Source organism: Alosa alosa, chromosome 19 (assembly GCF_017589495.1).
Source record: "Alosa alosa isolate M-15738 ecotype Scorff River chromosome 19, AALO_Geno_1.1, whole genome shotgun sequence".
NCBI classification, from domain to species: Eukaryota; Metazoa; Chordata; class Actinopteri; order Clupeiformes; family Clupeidae; genus Alosa; species Alosa alosa.
Genome location: NC_063207.1, coordinates 19,980,657 through 19,998,137, shown reverse-complemented (window position 1 = coordinate 19,998,137; position 17,481 = coordinate 19,980,657). Strand labels below are relative to the sequence as shown.

The 17,481-nt window shown below is 41.8% G+C and overlaps 1 protein-coding gene across 8 annotated transcripts in view; it reads left to right on the top strand.

Moving 5' to 3' along the window:
• Window positions 1-17,335, top strand: part of LOC125284067 (connector enhancer of kinase suppressor of ras 3-like) — a 44,685-nt gene extending 27,350 nt beyond the window's left edge. For 4 of the 8 annotated variants that reach the window (XM_048227784.1, XM_048227786.1, XM_048227788.1 and 1 more), the window contains 18 exons: window positions 157-225; window positions 440-592; window positions 2,118-2,242; window positions 3,174-3,358; window positions 4,061-4,147; window positions 4,419-4,675; window positions 7,239-7,276; window positions 9,162-9,195; window positions 13,213-13,266; window positions 13,576-13,615; window positions 13,794-13,963; window positions 14,283-14,356; window positions 14,815-14,886; window positions 15,160-15,230; window positions 15,519-15,643; window positions 15,806-16,139; window positions 16,491-16,681; window positions 16,987-17,335. In XM_048227784.1, coding sequence (XP_048083741.1) covers window positions 157-225; window positions 440-592; window positions 2,118-2,242; window positions 3,174-3,358; window positions 4,061-4,147; window positions 4,419-4,675; window positions 7,239-7,276; window positions 9,162-9,195; window positions 13,213-13,266; window positions 13,576-13,615; window positions 13,794-13,963; window positions 14,283-14,356; window positions 14,815-14,886; window positions 15,160-15,230; window positions 15,519-15,643; window positions 15,806-16,139; window positions 16,491-16,681; window positions 16,987-17,220 — 2,313 coding nt within the window. In that variant the 3' untranslated portion in view covers window positions 17,221-17,335. Of the gene's footprint in view, window positions 1-156; window positions 226-439; window positions 593-2,117; window positions 2,243-3,173; window positions 3,359-4,060; window positions 4,148-4,418; window positions 4,994-7,238; window positions 7,277-9,161; window positions 9,196-11,486; window positions 12,227-12,257; window positions 12,343-13,212; window positions 13,267-13,575; window positions 13,616-13,793; window positions 13,964-14,282; window positions 14,357-14,814; window positions 14,887-15,159; window positions 15,231-15,518; window positions 15,644-15,805; window positions 16,140-16,490; window positions 16,682-16,986 lie in introns of those variants that run through there. The other 4 variants (XM_048227785.1, XM_048227791.1, XM_048227790.1 and 1 more) reach the window with 4 other exon arrangements.
• The last annotated feature ends 146 nt before the right edge of the window (window positions 17,336-17,481 follow it).

Below are 17,481 nucleotides of genomic sequence, written 5' to 3'. Positions count from 1 at the left end.
CCTGTGTCTTAAACAGCCTCGATGAGGCTTTCCCTGCTTATGTTCAGGTATTTCTTGCTGTAGCTTGGGAGAGAGTGGTTTAGGGACTAACATCTTTCTCCCCCTCTCTCTCTTCACTGTCCCTCTCCTCTGGAAACTGCTATCCTCTCATTCCAGTCTCCTGCTGACATGACACGAAAGATCCATGCAGGTGACGAGGTGATCCAAGTCAACCATCAGACAGTGGTAAGGAATTCCATCTATTTCATTTTTGCTCTCGATTCTTGAAAATATCTTGATGATATTTTAATCTTGTATAGACTTCTGATCTTGCAAAGTGTTACAGTATATACTCTGGCTTCAGATGTACATTGTATTGGATAACGTTTCGAGGTTTATAGGCCGCCTTCTGATTCCTATTATTTAATTTCACCAATCATGCTTTGCCTCTGCTGTTCAGGTTGGCTGGCAGCTGAAAAACCTGGTGGCCAAGCTCAGGGAGGATCCCAAAGGTGTTGCGCTGATGCTGAAGAAGAGACCCACAGGCACCTCTGGGTTCACCCCTGCCCCCCTCAAAAACATGCGCTGGAAGCCTGCGGTGCCTCAAGTACAGGTCAGCTTCAGCACTGGGCCTATCTCTTTCAAATCTCTTCGCTAATTGATTGACAAAATAACCAGGGATGCTCATGTCTGTTGGTTACAGAATGGAGAATTGCCATTCCAACTACTAGATGGTTATTGGCAACAAGAGCTTTCCTTTTTGAAAATGACATTATTCTCTAATGGCAGGCCTGGTTCTTGTCTTATTAGCTCATGGCACTAGTTGGGAACAATGCTGCTATTCTCCGCAACAATACCAGTGTTTTCCACAGAATGATGATTCCACTATGATGTCACTCAGCTATGGCCTGTGGCGAAGACTAGATCTGTAATGACCAACACAACAGTGTCTTTCCCAATGGAGAACAACCATTGTTGTCCTCAGAGGTTATGCTGTTTAGCTGAAAACTGGGGTGAATTTCTACTGTTCTTGGCATTGCTAGCAGGTATTAAATGAAATTACTTTAATCTATTTTCAATCTCTTTGAATAGCTTAGACTAACCCTCTCAAAAGAAGGTCAGACAACACTCACACCTTTTGTTAAAGAACATAATCAAGGCTCCCAAATTCCTGTATTCAGATATTTATGTAATGCTAATCCCGATCAGAAGCCGTGTTCATCGGGGGAAATTAGGCTGTCAGAGCCGTTCTGTCCCAACTCTCCTTCTTTTGAACGGGATCCTCGACAAACAAAAGGCCCTTGTAATCAAGCTCGCCCGGCTGGCTAGCAGCCATGCATCGCCTCTCAGGTGCCTGTGTATGCTCTGGGAAGACCGAATCTGATCAAGCCATCTCAGTCTTTTCCCTCAAACAAAAAGGCCTCTTATTACAAAGGGGGCCAATCCAGGCTTGTCTGCCTAATTGTTTGAACACGGTGTCTGGAAATCACGGTGGCAAATCTCTGAGGTGAACTAGCTGACAAGCAGAGGTGGATCACCCACGATGAATCAGAGATGTGTCAAGGGTCAGCCTGTGGCACTGGGGAGGTGCCAGGTGATTGAATGATCTGTGACATGAAAACATGAGTTATTGCACGGTATCGAGAAAACATATCGAGTATCGAGTAAGAGTTGGGCTTAGTAGGTGTGTAATTGATTTCTGGTTGCTGAACTTTAGTCAGTACTACATGTTACATGGGAAACAAGCTGGGAGGCATAAAAGAAAAACAAAATCTTTTGATGTATCACAGTTAATGTCTTTAATATTTAGTGATTGAAGAAAATCAAATCACAAAATAACAGGAGTTTTTGCAACATTGTTCCAAACTAAGCATGTCTTTAGTCTACCACACTGATGCCATTGTGCCTAGAGAGAATGGAGATTCCTTTAATGTCAATGTCAATTTATTTATGTAGCACTTTTATAAACAAAGGCAGTTAACCAAAGTCTATGAAGTAACTTATCAGCACATTCAATCCTATGGGGGTCTGAAGATTGTCATCTACCTATGGCATGTGCACAACATGGCCAGAATCAGGCTTAGGAGATGCCAGAAGCGAGAGGGATGTTTGCTGAATGTTTATGTTCCCTTTCACAGAACACCCACTCCCCGACCAAAGCCCAGTCTCCCAGCAACACGGCAGAGTTGTGCTCCAGGAAAGAGAAGCCTGCCATTCTGGACCTGTACATCCCTCCACCTCCATCAGTCCCCTACACCCCACGGTGAGCAAAACGACCTGCTCTAGCTCTGGTCATTCCTGGGGGTTTAAACCCTATCTATCTAATGCATCTGCTCCCTCTAGCCTGTCTCTGTGATGCCCTCCACCCTGCCCCCCATTTCCATCCCCCCTCCACCCTAGACAGTAAAAGCCTCAGCACATTCTGTTCTGCCGTGCAGCCCTGTGAGCACCAGCAGAGGTTATGCAACGTTCGTGCCGAGTTTTGACTGAGCGAAAGCCTCCATCTCTCTGGTTTACTCACTCACTTCCTCTCACCCAGCGTCTGACTCACTGGGCTCCTGTCTCTTATTTAAGACTCAGTAGACTCAGTGATTTTGGAATGTGAATTCCAACATTTGATTTAATCATCTATCACAGCTGATTTGATAATGATTTGATAATGATTTGACTTTTTTGCATTTTTCATATTTCAGTTAGGACTTTTGTCTGCATAAAGTCTTTATAAGTTATCTTCTATATATCTAATATATATAAATATATCTTATTTACAGTTGATTCCATTACTGCAAAGCCTGCTTCCAGGCTCAACCGTCATCCTATATAGTTACCATTCATAAACATTGATATGACACTTTATTTTACCCGTGTCCCGTTATTCAGAATTAATAGCCACCCCACCAGCCAATCAGGAAAGAGTATTTCTTCTCTCTGGATGATACATCCTCCTAAGGCAGGCATAGCAACAGAAAGAAGCCCCCCTCTCCAGAACAGAGCAGGCAAGCATCGATGACAACATGACATTGACAAGTCAGATACAGCATAAAACGAGGAGTTGGGCGTAACTGGGGATGACCTGAGGCCAGGCGTAAACTTGACTCGGTGGCCAGCTCAAACTAGCGCTACGCTCAATTTAGTGCCTTTACACTGTCTCACTAGAGGACATTGTTTGTGTCTGTTATGTCTGTGCCCTTCAGTGACATGAGGAACAGCACCTATGCTGCCATTCACAAGATCGGGAAGGGCTCCGAATCACCTAACTCGTTCCTCGACCTGGAGAACCGACGGCGCTTCACCATCGCCGACTACGACAAACTGAACGTCTACCCAGTGGAGGCCAACGTCATTCAGCCACGAATGAGAGAGCGCACCACCTCACGCAGTAAGGCCAAAAGCCAAAAAGTCACCACCTATTGCAGATAGCTTTAGCTTCAGCAGTGAATTGTTGGAAGGGAATGAATGCATCCCCAAATAAAAATCTCTCACCCATGTGTAGACATAGCATAAACATAGACAAGGACATAAAAATATTACTGTATCAGAAGTGTTCAGAGAATTCAGACCTAAATATTCAGAGATTTGTCTTGTTGTGGTTGCAGGCTTGTAAGCAAGCCTAATTATTAAGATAGACGGTGGATATTTGTGAGTGAGCTCTGAGACAACTGTGTGGTGTTGCTGCAGACTGATTTATGTAGACAGTGAAGGCTCCCTGTTTTGAGCTTTTCATTTGGTTAATGTGGAGTTGGAAGGAATATGAAACCCACATGGACTGTGATGCCTGGCGACTACAAGTAAACATACTTTTAAATACATGTATATTGTCTGACTGACATTGACACTGACACTGAGCATTAAAATGAATGTCCCGATACTTTAACTGTGCTGCCAGTCTGCCAATTAATGAATTGCCAGCCTTTTTAACTTGAAAAGTCAAACTCTGTGACACCCTGAAGACTTTCTCATAAATGTCAAAGCAGTATCATACTGATGATAACATCATTTTTGAATCCCCTCATAATTTCAATGAGTATCAACTTTTTCTGGAAAATGTGTATTTAACCGTGAATCATAATCTCTCTTACAGGTAAACCGCGGCCTCTCTCCATGCCCGTAGACACCTGCCTCAGTGTGAATGACGGCTACACTAAGCCGTGGGCACAAGGCAAGAAAGGTACTTTGTGTGTCTGTCTGCACCTGGCACAAACAGTAGCTTCAATAGACAACAACTGAGTTAGCCACTTCACAAAATCACAAACTGACCAGTCATTCAGACCCATGTCACTCCTGATGCACTTCACAGATGTGTTGTGTCAAAGGCACAGTCCCAAACCAGTTTTGGTATTTGAGTGTGGAAGGGACCAGAAGACAAGTACACCTCTACCCCTTTTAGAAGGGTCTTGGAAAGGATTGTAGGTTAACGTTCATCATTCTGTTTTCCACAGGCGAAGAGCTCCTGTACAGATACCTGAGTAATGAGCGAATCCCCACCATCGCTGAGGAGAGCCCTGCCGGCGGGATGATGCACAGGTCCAACGGGGACCGAACACCAGTCCGCAGCCTCGACCACATCCGCAGTGGCCGTTACCTCGTCAACGTGGACCTTCACAACAGCGCTACGATCCCTTACCAGGAGGACTTCTCCAAAAAGGCCCCCATGTCGTCCACCCCGAAACGACCTCCCGCAGAGCCTTCGCTACTGGTCAGTTGGATCACACGGCTTAAGCTATTGACTCACTGACATTCGCTTCCTTGTCCCCAGGCTACTTTGTCTGTCCTTTAGTGCCTTCGTCCAGCTGTTTATGCTGTTGTCTTTCTATCTTTTCTCTGTGTTTTTCTCACTTTTTTACCCTCGCTAATGCCCCCATACCCCAGCCTGCTAACTTGCTAACTCCAATGCCTATCTGGAACATTTCAAAGTGAAATGTAAAAATGCATCAAGTTGGGATGTTTCACCAGCACAAACTAAAAAGAAAACTTCATAGAGTTGCTATGGTTGTGGAACGGATTGCTTTTGATAGTTAGATAGTTTCAGGTCAGTCTTGGTTAATTATTTGTTCTTTAAGCTGTATTTTGTAACTACTAAGTCATTTCAGCATGAAACCTCTTAGAAACCTTCCGTTACTTTTTGTTTTGGATTTTCACTTGCCAAAGTTTTTTTTTTTTTTTTTTTTTCAGTTTGCGTGCACCTTCATTTACCTCAGTAAAGCAGTGTAAACAAAAAAAGAGGAGTGAAAATGCTTATGCATATATTTAAATCAAATCACTTTTCTAATGTGTTGTGGACATTATAAGTGTTACGTTCAAAACATGCATCTGCTTATTTAAGCATCCACACAAGCTATGCATTCAGAAAAGTGGCTGGTCTCCGTTGCCCACCCATGTTGGGCACAAGGAGCTCTTATACATATAGGTCACAATGTGACAGAATTATCGGCTCTGGTTTTGAGTGTTCGCACTGTGTAGGTTATGCTCCTGTGTTTTCAAATGATGTGCTTGGATATATTATTTCCTTAATGACAGCTGAAAAACATGCAGACATATCATCAGGTATTACTTAGAGAAAACTTACTGAAGTTCTCTCACAGACAACCTATCCTAATGCTGCAGAATTTTTCAATGTCAAGGGTTACAGAATAGAAATTGTTTAACAGTATTAAATGCTATAAATGCTATGTCAAAAACTGTAACAATCCATTGTACTTTAACTGCATTTTTTTGTAATTTGTCAATAGTTTATTAAAGGTGCAGATCATTGTAATACTGTTTTGTATTGTCTTTTTTCATTTCAGTGTAACAAATAAACCTTGTGGCATTGTTATCATGATACAGACATAATTATTTTTAAAAAGAGGTACTGGAATGCAATCAATGTGCTCAGACTGTCATTTGTTTAGGATATGCTTGAATAAACATTTTAAGGAAGTATAGTAACCTGGGGTTAATGAACCCTGAATCCTCAAAGAGGGTTTATCAGGAACAGGATTTCCGATGTGCTAAGACGCCCTCAAATGTGTTTACACACTTTCATTCACATAAGAAGCCTATTAGCAATTCAGCGCCTGACGGACCATGAAGTCTTGGATCAAATTCACATGAAGACCTAGTGTATATGTTATTTACATATATTTATAAAATATAGCAACTTAATATGAAGACATTTCTAAAGACTCTTGTTTTCTTAAAGGGCTTTGGCAAGTTGATAATCAGTCTTAAAAAAAAAAAAAAAAACGCTAAATAGCACAAACAAATGTCAAAATCTGCCTTTGGTGTATGCAACACAATTCAACAAATCAGATGCATGGTCACATTGAATTTCCACACTGAGATGACTTTTTTTAAAACAAAAACACACAATGCACCCCTCAGCTTTCCCCCTCCCAATTCTTCTTCTTTCTCGCCTATAGCCTCCTGGCACTCTTTTCCTCTATCATGCCCTGACTTGCATGCCTGCGGGGCTGTCTCACCTGCACGTTCGAATTACTTGACGAATTAACAGAGTGTGTTTAACCTGCTTTGCTTGGCCTTTCAATACTAACAAAAGCCAGACACATGGATATGTGTTCCATTGTATGATGGAAGGTTTTCATTTTCCTTGGAGATTTATCTGTTTCAGGTGCTGAGTCTCAAAGCTCATGTATGGCACTGTTCTCTCTCCAGCTCTAGTTTGGTCATGAATAGTTGTATTGACTTGCCTTTGTATTGTGTTGTGTTGTTGTCAGTGCATGCTACATTGTTGCCTGTGGTCGACTGCATGGGATTGGAGAACATTGTGTGCATGATTGTAAACGGATGGCACACATACCAACACTAGAACACAGAGTACCAGAACAGTCAGAGTGTGAAGAAACTTCTTCTCATTGGCTCTAGTGTAACTTCTCACACATCAATGCTGATCAGCCTTTCAATGCCAGTCCCCTCAGTCCATTATTAAGAGAAGTCTTTTTTTCTCAAGCTTTAGTTTATAGTTGACCAGTTGTATATTTACAATTAATTCATGATTAGACTTTTCTACAAAGCTTGTGTAGGGCTCACAGTGCTCAGCCATAAGCAGTTCTCAGATCAGTTCAAGATGAACAGTGGACTATTCAAATGGTAGTGGGCGAATTGTAGCACTGTCATACTGGGGGGTGCCTTTAAGTGCTCTCCAAACACAGGATCATATCTCTGAAGCCTTCTCAAGTACACTCATCCACCCCACACAGATCAGAAGGTCAACACGACAGACTTAGGGAATGTTAACATGTGTTCATGTTCTGCTCTAGGTGTCGGACTGGAATTCCAGCCGGGGCTTCATCGACAGGTGGGTATTCCGCCAGTGGCACACTACACTACACTAAAGCATCGCCTCTCACTTTCCACTATGGCTGTCCCTCATCTCCAGACAGGGAAGTTTTGACAAGTCGTGAGGAATTTGGTCTCTCCTAATTGACGGTGTCACATGCCAGCAATGCAGTGGCTTTTCTGCAGCAGGAATGCAGGGAAGAAGATGGGTAGCTCTCTTAGTCATTCACATTAACTCGCCACAGGCAGCCAGGGGCTGACAAAAGCATGGTGTCCTTTGGGGCCCAGACAAGACGACACGACAGGCATTTGCAGACAGAATTCTGATGAAGCTCACTTCACAGGCATAGTGCGCACAGTATGCTCGTTTTGATCCGTGGTGTTGGGTTGCAGAGAAAGGCAAGCACAATGAAACAACCGGGGGAAAAATGATCTTGGCAGGTCACAGATCTCAGAGAGTGCCACACAAATCAGGGCCCAGTGCCCCTCTGTGAAATGCACCTTGCTCTGCCAAGCATGGGTCACTTCAGCTTACTGATTAAACCTGACCGAGAGGTAAGAGGAGAGAGGAGGAGACGTGTGCAGCTGAGGTCTGAGCCCGTGGCCTTTTCACACGGCCCGAGGGTGTGTGACTCCCCTCATTAGGGGTGTGATTGATGAGTAATCCGCCCCTCTTCTTTGGCTGCTATTTAAAGGCCTCCACTCCACTCGTCAGTCACACTCCTAATGAGAGCGGCAGATAAGGCTTCTTCTGACCATTACATGGCTAAGCACAGAGATATTGTCCACACACAACATCATTTAAGGCCTTACTCATGTATGCGAGGAGTTGTAAGCTAATAAGGTATTTGAAACAATGCTAGAATCACTCATCCACTTTGTAATTCTTTCATGTTCACCGCAAATACTGGCCGATATACCCCCGAAGCACACTGTTTAATTCAGTAGTCAATTAAGCCAAAATACCTCGGCCATTAAAATTCATCAGCTTCAATTAACATTAATCCTATTTTGTTATATTAACACAGGTTAATTGGCACATTGTCATATTTTACACAGGAAGGCATGTGTCTGTTAATATATTGGTGAAACAACTTGGATCAACTTCATTTGCACTAGATCAAAGAAAAACAAAGCCTTATTAGATTAGTATATGCAGTGAAATCTCTGAAGATCGCACTAAGTTGGTCCATAATTGATATTCCGATAGTTGGAATTCCTTAGATTTAATGGTTTTTCAAAGCTGTAGTTGTTTTGTAGCGTTTTCCTATAGAACATGCACTGATCAGACAGTAGCCAGTATGGAGTTCGGAAGGGTAAAATATAGAATTCACAAACAGGAAGATGAGGAAAACCAAAGCCATTTTTTTATTTCCCCCAAATTGGAGGGTGCCTCTATAGTTTTCTATCAGAGCCCACGTCTGTATTTTAAGATCAGGTCATACATGCACTTTAACTTTAACTGCATCTGGGTGTTAGACTCTGTGAGAAAGATAATGCCCTTGCAGGAGGCACACTCACTATTAGTTGGACTAAAACGGCATATTACGGCCAACTGTATTGGTACTTGGATGAACATAGTGACTGCCTTGGGGGAATTCCCTCTATATGTATGCCATGTAGTCATTCGTGCAGGTTTTTGTGACTACACATAGTCCGGGACTGAGCGATAAATGCCTCTGTGGTTCGTGTGGATGTATATTTAAGTGGCCTTCGAACTCTGTATGCTTGAGTGTAAACACAACTATGTAATCAGACATGAACACTAACTGTTATCACAACTAACTGTTATCACAACTGTTATCATCACCTTTGTTTTGAAACCTCACTGAACGTATACAGGGTCTAATGTTCCTTGTTTTATCTCCCCCGCTCATCTCTCTCATTTTCTGTCTCTTTCACAGATACAACCATCGCTCGTGGTCCTTCTCACAAGCAGTAAGAGCTCCTGCATGACACAATCTTGTAACACCTTTACAAAAACAAAATGGCATATGAATGATCAGGGGTGCGTTTCCCAAAACCATAGTTGCTAACCTGTTAGCAACTTAGTTGGTTGGCAATGGGAAAATGCATTGCAACCAACAAAGTTCAGTAAGATCAGTAAGTGATGACTGCACACGCAGTAATGGAGAAAAGAGAAGTAGTTTTTATAAAAATAAAATAAACACAAAATAAGGAATGTTTAGCAGCAGAGCTGACCTTACTCACACTGACCACAGTGTATGATTATGTAGGGAGTAGGCTGAAAAACCTCTTAGCTCACACAGGAACTCCGCTGGCCTTGACCTTTGGGCCTTTGTCAACAGTGCTGTAAACAAAGGGGCCCCTGAGGGAGTCCTTTTATTTAGTAGATAACCCTGCCCCAAAACATGAAGAAACAACACAACACACACACACACACACACACACACACACACACACACACACACACAGACTGTGTACTACAACCATGCAAACATAATTAGCAACCATATCAGTCTTCTTCCTTTCAGACCCAAAATGTTGCTTTAGTTTTGGTGAAACATGTATTGCATCTTAAGGGTGAAGAATGTTATTTGTGTTGTGGGCTAATGGCTGCCTTAAAAGCATTATGGTTATGATAATTTATCATTGCAGTTCAGTCCATTCTGTATTTATCAATCAACAATCTACATTCTTCCATTCCAAACACTGTAGGCTAAATGCTAGTGATGCTAATGCATAGAGCAGTGTTTCTCAAACTTTTTCAGACCAAGGACCACTTAATCAATAAAAAAAAAGCCTCACGGACCACCTAGCTAAAAAAAAAAAAAAAAAATTATTAGCTTGCTTGCTGACCACCAGTGGTCCCCGGACCACACTTTGAGAAACACTGGCATAGAGCATACATGCACAGTGCATTAGAATGTTGTTGTTTACTTGCTGAATATACTGGCTACATCCATAGTGTATATGCACTGGTACAAGAACTGGTAAGAACCCAATTCTTGCCCACTGCGTCAGCTCAGCCTGGTCTTCAAAGAGGAGCTGCTGTATGCCACATGCAGGCATCAGGTTACCTGACCTACAACTGAACGTTCACTATCTGAGTCTCGGTGGATCGTATTCCCGCACCAACCCACCCCCTGCAGGAGACGACAACTTTGCCTATTAATGCCTCGCAGAGGCACTGAGTTGAATTTGAACCTTGAAATGGGGCATTGAGAGTTAGATATACTTGCAGTTGCAGGGCCTCGGAGGTCCCGCACTCTAATACAAAACATGCTACTGCATCGTTCTGTCAGACCTGACTGTAAGAATGAAAAGCTTTTAAGATGGCCTCATGACTACGGAGTATCTGTTTATTTTGCTCAGCTGTTTTTTAAAGGCGCCAAACAGCATAGATTGGGATTGAGTTGGTAATCTTGATTTTCCTGTAGATTTCTTGGTTAGAAAGCAGGAAAGAACCCCACTGTGAGATCTTAACAAATCACTAAATATGTCATTAAGAGTAAACTGATAGCAAAACAATTCCTGTCTTACGCATGGAAGTACTGCCAACAGAACAATTGTAAATGACACTTGAGAGATTACCAGTGCCATTCTTGCCTATTTTCTCAGTGTGGTGCAGTAGAACTTGATACCACCACCAGGCCAATCTTTTGGCAAATACTCTTCTGAAAGAATGGCCACTCTGTGCTCCAGATATCCCAGGGGGTCGGACCCATAGGGATATCTAGTTAACTGGTGTGACAGTTCCCAGCATGGAGGCCTATTAGAGATGTTGTGCCACCGTGGTATGGCCAATCCATGCTTCCCTGAAGCAGGCACTGAAATTGTGTTGGACAAAAGCATTTACAGGACACTGCATCCTATATCTGATCTGACAGTGACATATATTATTTAATGATTCAATTATTTAATGATTCGAGAATTTAGGAACCCAAAGTTATAGGCCTAGATAGCGAAGATCAAAACATTTCTCTTGGCCACTGGATTGACATTAGGAGACACTTAACACATCTCTTAACAGAGTGGGAAATATGACAGGCTAAATCAGCATAAGGAGAGGGGGTAACTAATCTCTGAGGGATTGCAGCTACCCTTGGCAAACACAACATGTTTTTTGTGTAAAGACACAACTAAGATCGATGTCATATTGTGAATACCAGCACATGGGGCTGTCTTTACTTCAGAAGACTAAAGTGAAAACTATTTACACTTTCTTCTACTTATGTTTTTGCCAGACACTGCTGCCAGCAGATGTTCACTGTGCAATGCACTTTATCTGACTCTTGTAGGCTGCCCAGTTATAGTCTACGCTGAATGGTAAGCCTGCTTCTGATACGACGGCGACATCTTCTGGTCACTAGATACTCCTGCTTTTTCAAATGTCAGTCGATTGAATACTGCTGGTTCATTGAAGACTACAATACAAACGTTCAGAGAAAAAACAAACGAGAAAAAAAAAACAGATAGCATGGATTAAATACATATATGGCTTAGGCTAAATGTAGTTTCACTGCATGGAAGATAGGCTAGTGTGTAGATTTGTCAAGAATGCTGTCTCTATGGACGTTTGCAGTCGTTATATTTTATTGCAATGTGATTCAGCCTGAGGCTACTCTAATGAATTCAGCCGCTGACACTTGCGCAGAGGTTCCTCTTTCTCACAGATGGTTACTGTGAACTTAACCAAAATAGGCTACAGACTACTGGTGGCTGTTCACTCCAGTCAACAAAATTATGTTTTTTTTAATACTGTCTTTTGACGTTATTACTAGCCAACCCTGACATGACAACAAAGGCTGGAGTGATGAGACCCCTCTCGTGTGTCGGCTACCAAAAGTAGGCTACCGTCCGGAAACTGACTGAACTCTGTTGTGCAATAATGACAAGTTTCCTCAAAGTTTCGGACGAGCAATGTTCATTGACTCTAATTACCGACTCTGGGCAGTCTTAATGGAGCTGAAGCTCTAAAAGAGCAGGTTTTGGATCGTCGAAGCAGGTGCGTGATTCATTTTATAGGCTAGTCATACAGACAAATGTGTTGCGGCTGCGGCTTTATGTGGAAAGAGCGTTGGTTGAAGAGAGGAAATGTTTTCTAGACTACTGTCTGAACTGGTAGGCTATTAGGCTAGTATTTTCGTCTAGCGTTTTATTAACTGGCTCTTTGTTATGTTGGTGTCATAAATCCTAATTTCGCTTCGATGGAGAACCTCGAGTAGGCTAAACCCTATCTGTAACTTTTATGTTCCTTATGTTCCTTTTTTTTTTTTTCTGGAAGAGTGTTTAGCATAGAATAATTCAATGAAATTACTACAAAATAAATGTAGGTTTACACTGTGGTGTTCCTGGCTGTATGAGATGACATGTTTATTGAGGAAAATGACCATCAAACCATCAAAGTAAAATATAACTTTTCTAAAGCTACCTTTCACAACTACCATGGTTTATTGAGTCTCATGTAAAGAGGAACTAACACTAAACGACAGTATTGAGTAACCCCTTGATTTTGACAGGCTTGGCGTTACTGTGATATGATGAGTTTTGTTTTCTTTTTTTTAGTGGCTGGCTGGCAGTTTTTATTTGTTGCATAGTTTCTGCAACTAGGTACTGTGCCAGTTGAAAGGACTCCACTGCAATATCACAGAGAACTATTTTGCAGTGTGTTTTTTCCCTTCTTCTTATGAGGCTAAGGCAGAGATGGAAATGATTCAAGTTTACTGTCATAGATGCCCTCATCAGTTGCACTAAAACTCTATTCGGTCTGTTTGTGTGATGCATGTGAAACGTTAGTCATCTGTGGTGTTCAGTGGGCACATCAATACTGTGCAGCCCACTGTGTGGAAATGCCGTCTAATGGTCTGTTACATTACTTCCCCTTATAGTGGTAACAGTGTAACCAAGTGACAATTTGTACAAAGTCTATCTGTCTATCATATGGTTGTGATCTGGTTTAGCCTTTAATGACCTTCTGCTTTTTACTTGCAGGCCTCTTTTCCACTTTCTGTTGCACCTCCTATGGCTGCTGATGAGTACAATCCTGTAAGTACCAGAGGAACATTTGTAAATGCATGTCCATTTATATCACTAATATAGGTTATTCAAGGTTTTTAAAGTCTTTTACAGCTGTTTTTTTTTTTTTTTTAAAGACTGTACTTTCTCATAAACATTTATGTAACTGTGTTGAGGAAGGTTTGTGTGTGTTCAAATGTTTTTTTTTTTTTTACTTTTAGTGTTAATGTGGGTATGAAGTTTAAAATGGTAGGAGTGGGTTTATGTTTCTCTTAAGGGCTCTAGGACCATCAGGCACTGAATGAGCTCTGACTGTGCACTCTCCTTTTGTTTGAACAGGTATCTCTCAGACCCAAATCCAAGAAAAAGACTCGTGGAAGTAGGTGTCAGACTTTTGCAATTTGCACATTGTGATGCCCTATTGTGGTTTCATTGGTGTGATGTCAGCTTATTATCAAATGCACTCTGTGTGCGTGTGCGTGTGTGTGTGTGTGTGTGTGTGTGTGTGTGTGTGTGTGTGTGTGTGTGTGTGTGTGTGTGTGTGTGTGTGACCATAGGCAATGTCACCATGAGCAGAAGGCGAGTGTCTGTGAAAGAGCTGGGTCCGGCGGATCACCAGGGCTGGCTCTACAGGAAGAAGGAGGGAAAAGGCTTCCTGGGAATAAAGTGGAAGAAGTATTGGTTTGTCCTGAAGAAAACCTCGTTGTACTGGTACACTAGTGAGACGGTGAGTCACGGTGGTCAGTGAGTCATACATCACGTCGTTCTGCTCTTCCTGTCACTGTTGCTGAATTGTCATATGGGAAGGTCACTGTGACTTAACTCTTTTCTGTTACTGTTCTTGGAATGGAAGCTTACTCATATGTGTCAATATCAATCAGTCCTTTTGACATGAATACCTTATTCATAGTTGTGTTTCTCCATTTGTAGAAATGTTCCAGAAATGAATATGTTGTCATTGTAAAATTCATTTTAGAGTGAAGTTAATTGATGATTTAAGGTTTTGTTGATTATTTTTAAACTTTTCTTTGTGGTTTTATTTTCAGGCGGAAAAGGCAGAAGGATACATAAACTTGAAAGACTTCATGATTGATAGGGCAATAGAGTGCAAGAAAAAATAGTAAGTAATTTGCATTTCCTGTTATATGGCTTGTGGTCAGAGACCGCATGGCATTTTGAGTTTCCATTCTACCTTGAGTGTTTAAAATGGTCCTCATCCTGCTCATGTAGACAGCCAGGCTGGTGGCTAATTGTCTATTGTGGAAGTGAAACGAATTGGGTTTGTTTTCTAAAGACTCTGGTGAAACCTGACCTACTCTCAGTCATATGTGTATTGTTAAATGGGACATCTGCGGTTTCTCTTGAAAGGACAATGCAATGTCACACAGTTTCAGTGGTAACCTTTTTTTTAATCATTTTTCAGTCAGTGGTAACGTGTTTGACAATATTGGCATTTAACAGTTTGGCAGATACTATCAAAAGAGAGGAAAGCGTATCCTATCCGTATCCAGCATATCCACACTAACCTGTCTTTCATACCTACATACCTTAACCTCCCTTCTCCTTCTGCTCTTACAGTGCCATCAAAGCCTGCCATCCACAAGTCATGATGTTCTACTTTGCAGCTGAGAGTCTGGAGGACATGAACAGGTAAAGGTGCAAAGGTCAAGAGACAAGTAGGAACAGAGAAAATGACCAGGACTGAAAGACAGAGACTAAAATAGTTTACTTCAAGACTTTCAGGCCATACTCATGATTAGTTTACTGCTTAACTTAAATGGTTTGCTCAGCAGATTTGTTTCAAAACATATGCGTAATGTACAAAAATCTGTGCTGCAGCACAATAACACACCTCTAAATGTCCTTAGAAATTAACGTTATGAATGTGAACTTGACAGTTTATGTTTTATGTGGTGCTTTCAGGTGGCTAAATAAGCTTGGGCTAGCTTCCATTCAGTATGAGTATGAGCCCTCAGAGCCTACACAACCAGCTGGTAAGTCTATGGGCCCTAATTTCAATGAAGTGCTAAGTATTAAACTTAAGTGAAGGTAATTTAATAACTAGGCTAATTTAACACCATAGGCAAGGAGTTATTAATGCTTGAGAGTGCATTTTTTTACTTTGTTTTCTTAGTCTTTTTTCGGACTCACACCCTAAGACACAAATTTTATTTTTGGAGTTGAGTGTGCCTGTTCTTGTACACTAGGGCAAAACCATAACATTCATTTTTCCTCATTCACTGTGTGTGTATGTGTTTGTGTGTTTGTTTTGTCATAACTAGAGTGCTACAGTGAAGCAAGTGATCATGAGGAGACAGAGTCCCCAGAGGCACCCCCGCCCCCATACACAGAACAGGTGATACAGAAGTCCTTGCACATTGATGGTCAGCATGACAGTGAGCCACAGGTCAGTGAAACCTGTGTAGCTCTGTTCTAGACTATTAGCCCTGTAAACGAAGCTTTACATTTATCCAACCATCTACTTCTGCTGAGAAATTGTGCTGTTTTCTGTAATGTTGGCACATATTTCTAGTCAGATTTCTAACTGACATGATCCCTCTGTCTACAGGGCACTCTTCCACCTCCCTACTCCTCACCTCCTCCCAGTGAAGCCACTGGAACTCTGTCGTCACCTGTCAGCACTATGACTTCACACAGCTCGGCCTCTTCGCTGGCCAAGCATCGCCAGTCCTGGCTAGACCTGGTCTCCCAGTCTGCTCCCCCTGCCCGAGATACGGTGGTCTGTTCTGTGCAGGTTCATGCACAGAGTCCCCCTCTGAAGGAACTTTCTATGCCCTGTGAAGACCCTGCTTCCTCTGACGACTACACGGCCTGTGCGGACAATGCGGAGGCCCTTATGAGACCTGAGCAACTGTCAGAACCAGCTGAATCCAGCCAGACGAGTGAGTGTGTTGGTAGAGTAACATCTCAGGTGAACAAGTGTCACACTTGGTACTTGTGCAAACCTGGAAAAGTATGGAATTTTGAATGATGTCTTCCAGACCTGGAAATGTGGGTGAAAGGTTTGAAAGAAAAAAAAGGCAGAAATGTAGCTCATAGTAATACTTAATACTTACATAAAAAGTCAAGAAAATGGCAACAAAAATACACACACATAACTGACATCTTAAAGAACAAAATGTTGGAAAAGTGGGAAAATGGGAAAAGTCTGACACACTAACATTGACAAAACAAAGTGCCATTTTTCTTCTCACTTTTCCACATTGTCCTTTTCTTTCCACTTTTATTCACAGATGGTCTAGAAGATGTAGCTGATGAGATGGAAAGACTCTACATAGACCTGAAACGGGCTAGCCTCTCCCCAACTGGTGAACGCAAGCCATCAACTAAGCGGGAATTCAGAGCGTCATTCATAAAACGATGCAAAAACCATGCAGTCAATGAAAAGTTACATGTTGTCAGAACTTTAAATAGTACTTTGAAGGTTGGTATAGACCCTTTAAACAATAAAAACAAAAACAATGCTTGAACGTTCTATTTGGGCCCCAATCTACTTCCTCTGCATTAAGATAACATATGGAATGTTAAAAAGGAAGTCTTGTGGGGCCAACTATGATGCTGAGAATGGAACTCTCTTGAAAGGGTCTATAAGCATACAGTTTTCACATTTTTAATAGTACTACAATAAGCATACAATAAGCATTTAAATATATTGTTGTTATTGAATGCTAGAAATCTTGCCATTGCTATTAATACAACCCTCCTCCCCATTTGCTCTCTTTGATTTAGGCTAAAGAGGCAGATCTGCTTACACTGGACCAGGTGCTCTCTGACCCATCTCTATCTGCTAGCAAATTTCGTGAATGGAAGGAGTCCAACACAGTGCTCCTGCAGGAGATCTGTATGCGTCACAACTTGCAGGAGGAAATCCCAGTACCTCCAGTTGCAGAAACAGGAGCAGAAGCAGCAGCAACAGCAGAAGAAGTAACCATTGCTGGGACTTATGCAGAGACCAGCATATAGACAACTTAGTCCTTACAACCAAATGGACTTGGACTTGGTCAGAGATATTCATAACCACATCAGTGCTACTTAAACTAAATTTAAGGACCTTGAAAAATACAGGCTCTTAACTGTGGTCTATTTGTAATTATTCTAGAATGTCGATGTTTTGCTGTGATACGTGCCATCTACATCACCAATGCCTTAATGCCTAAATGTAACTAATGAATGCCATGAACATTTTGTATGCCCACTGCCATTTTATGTCTACATTTTTGTACT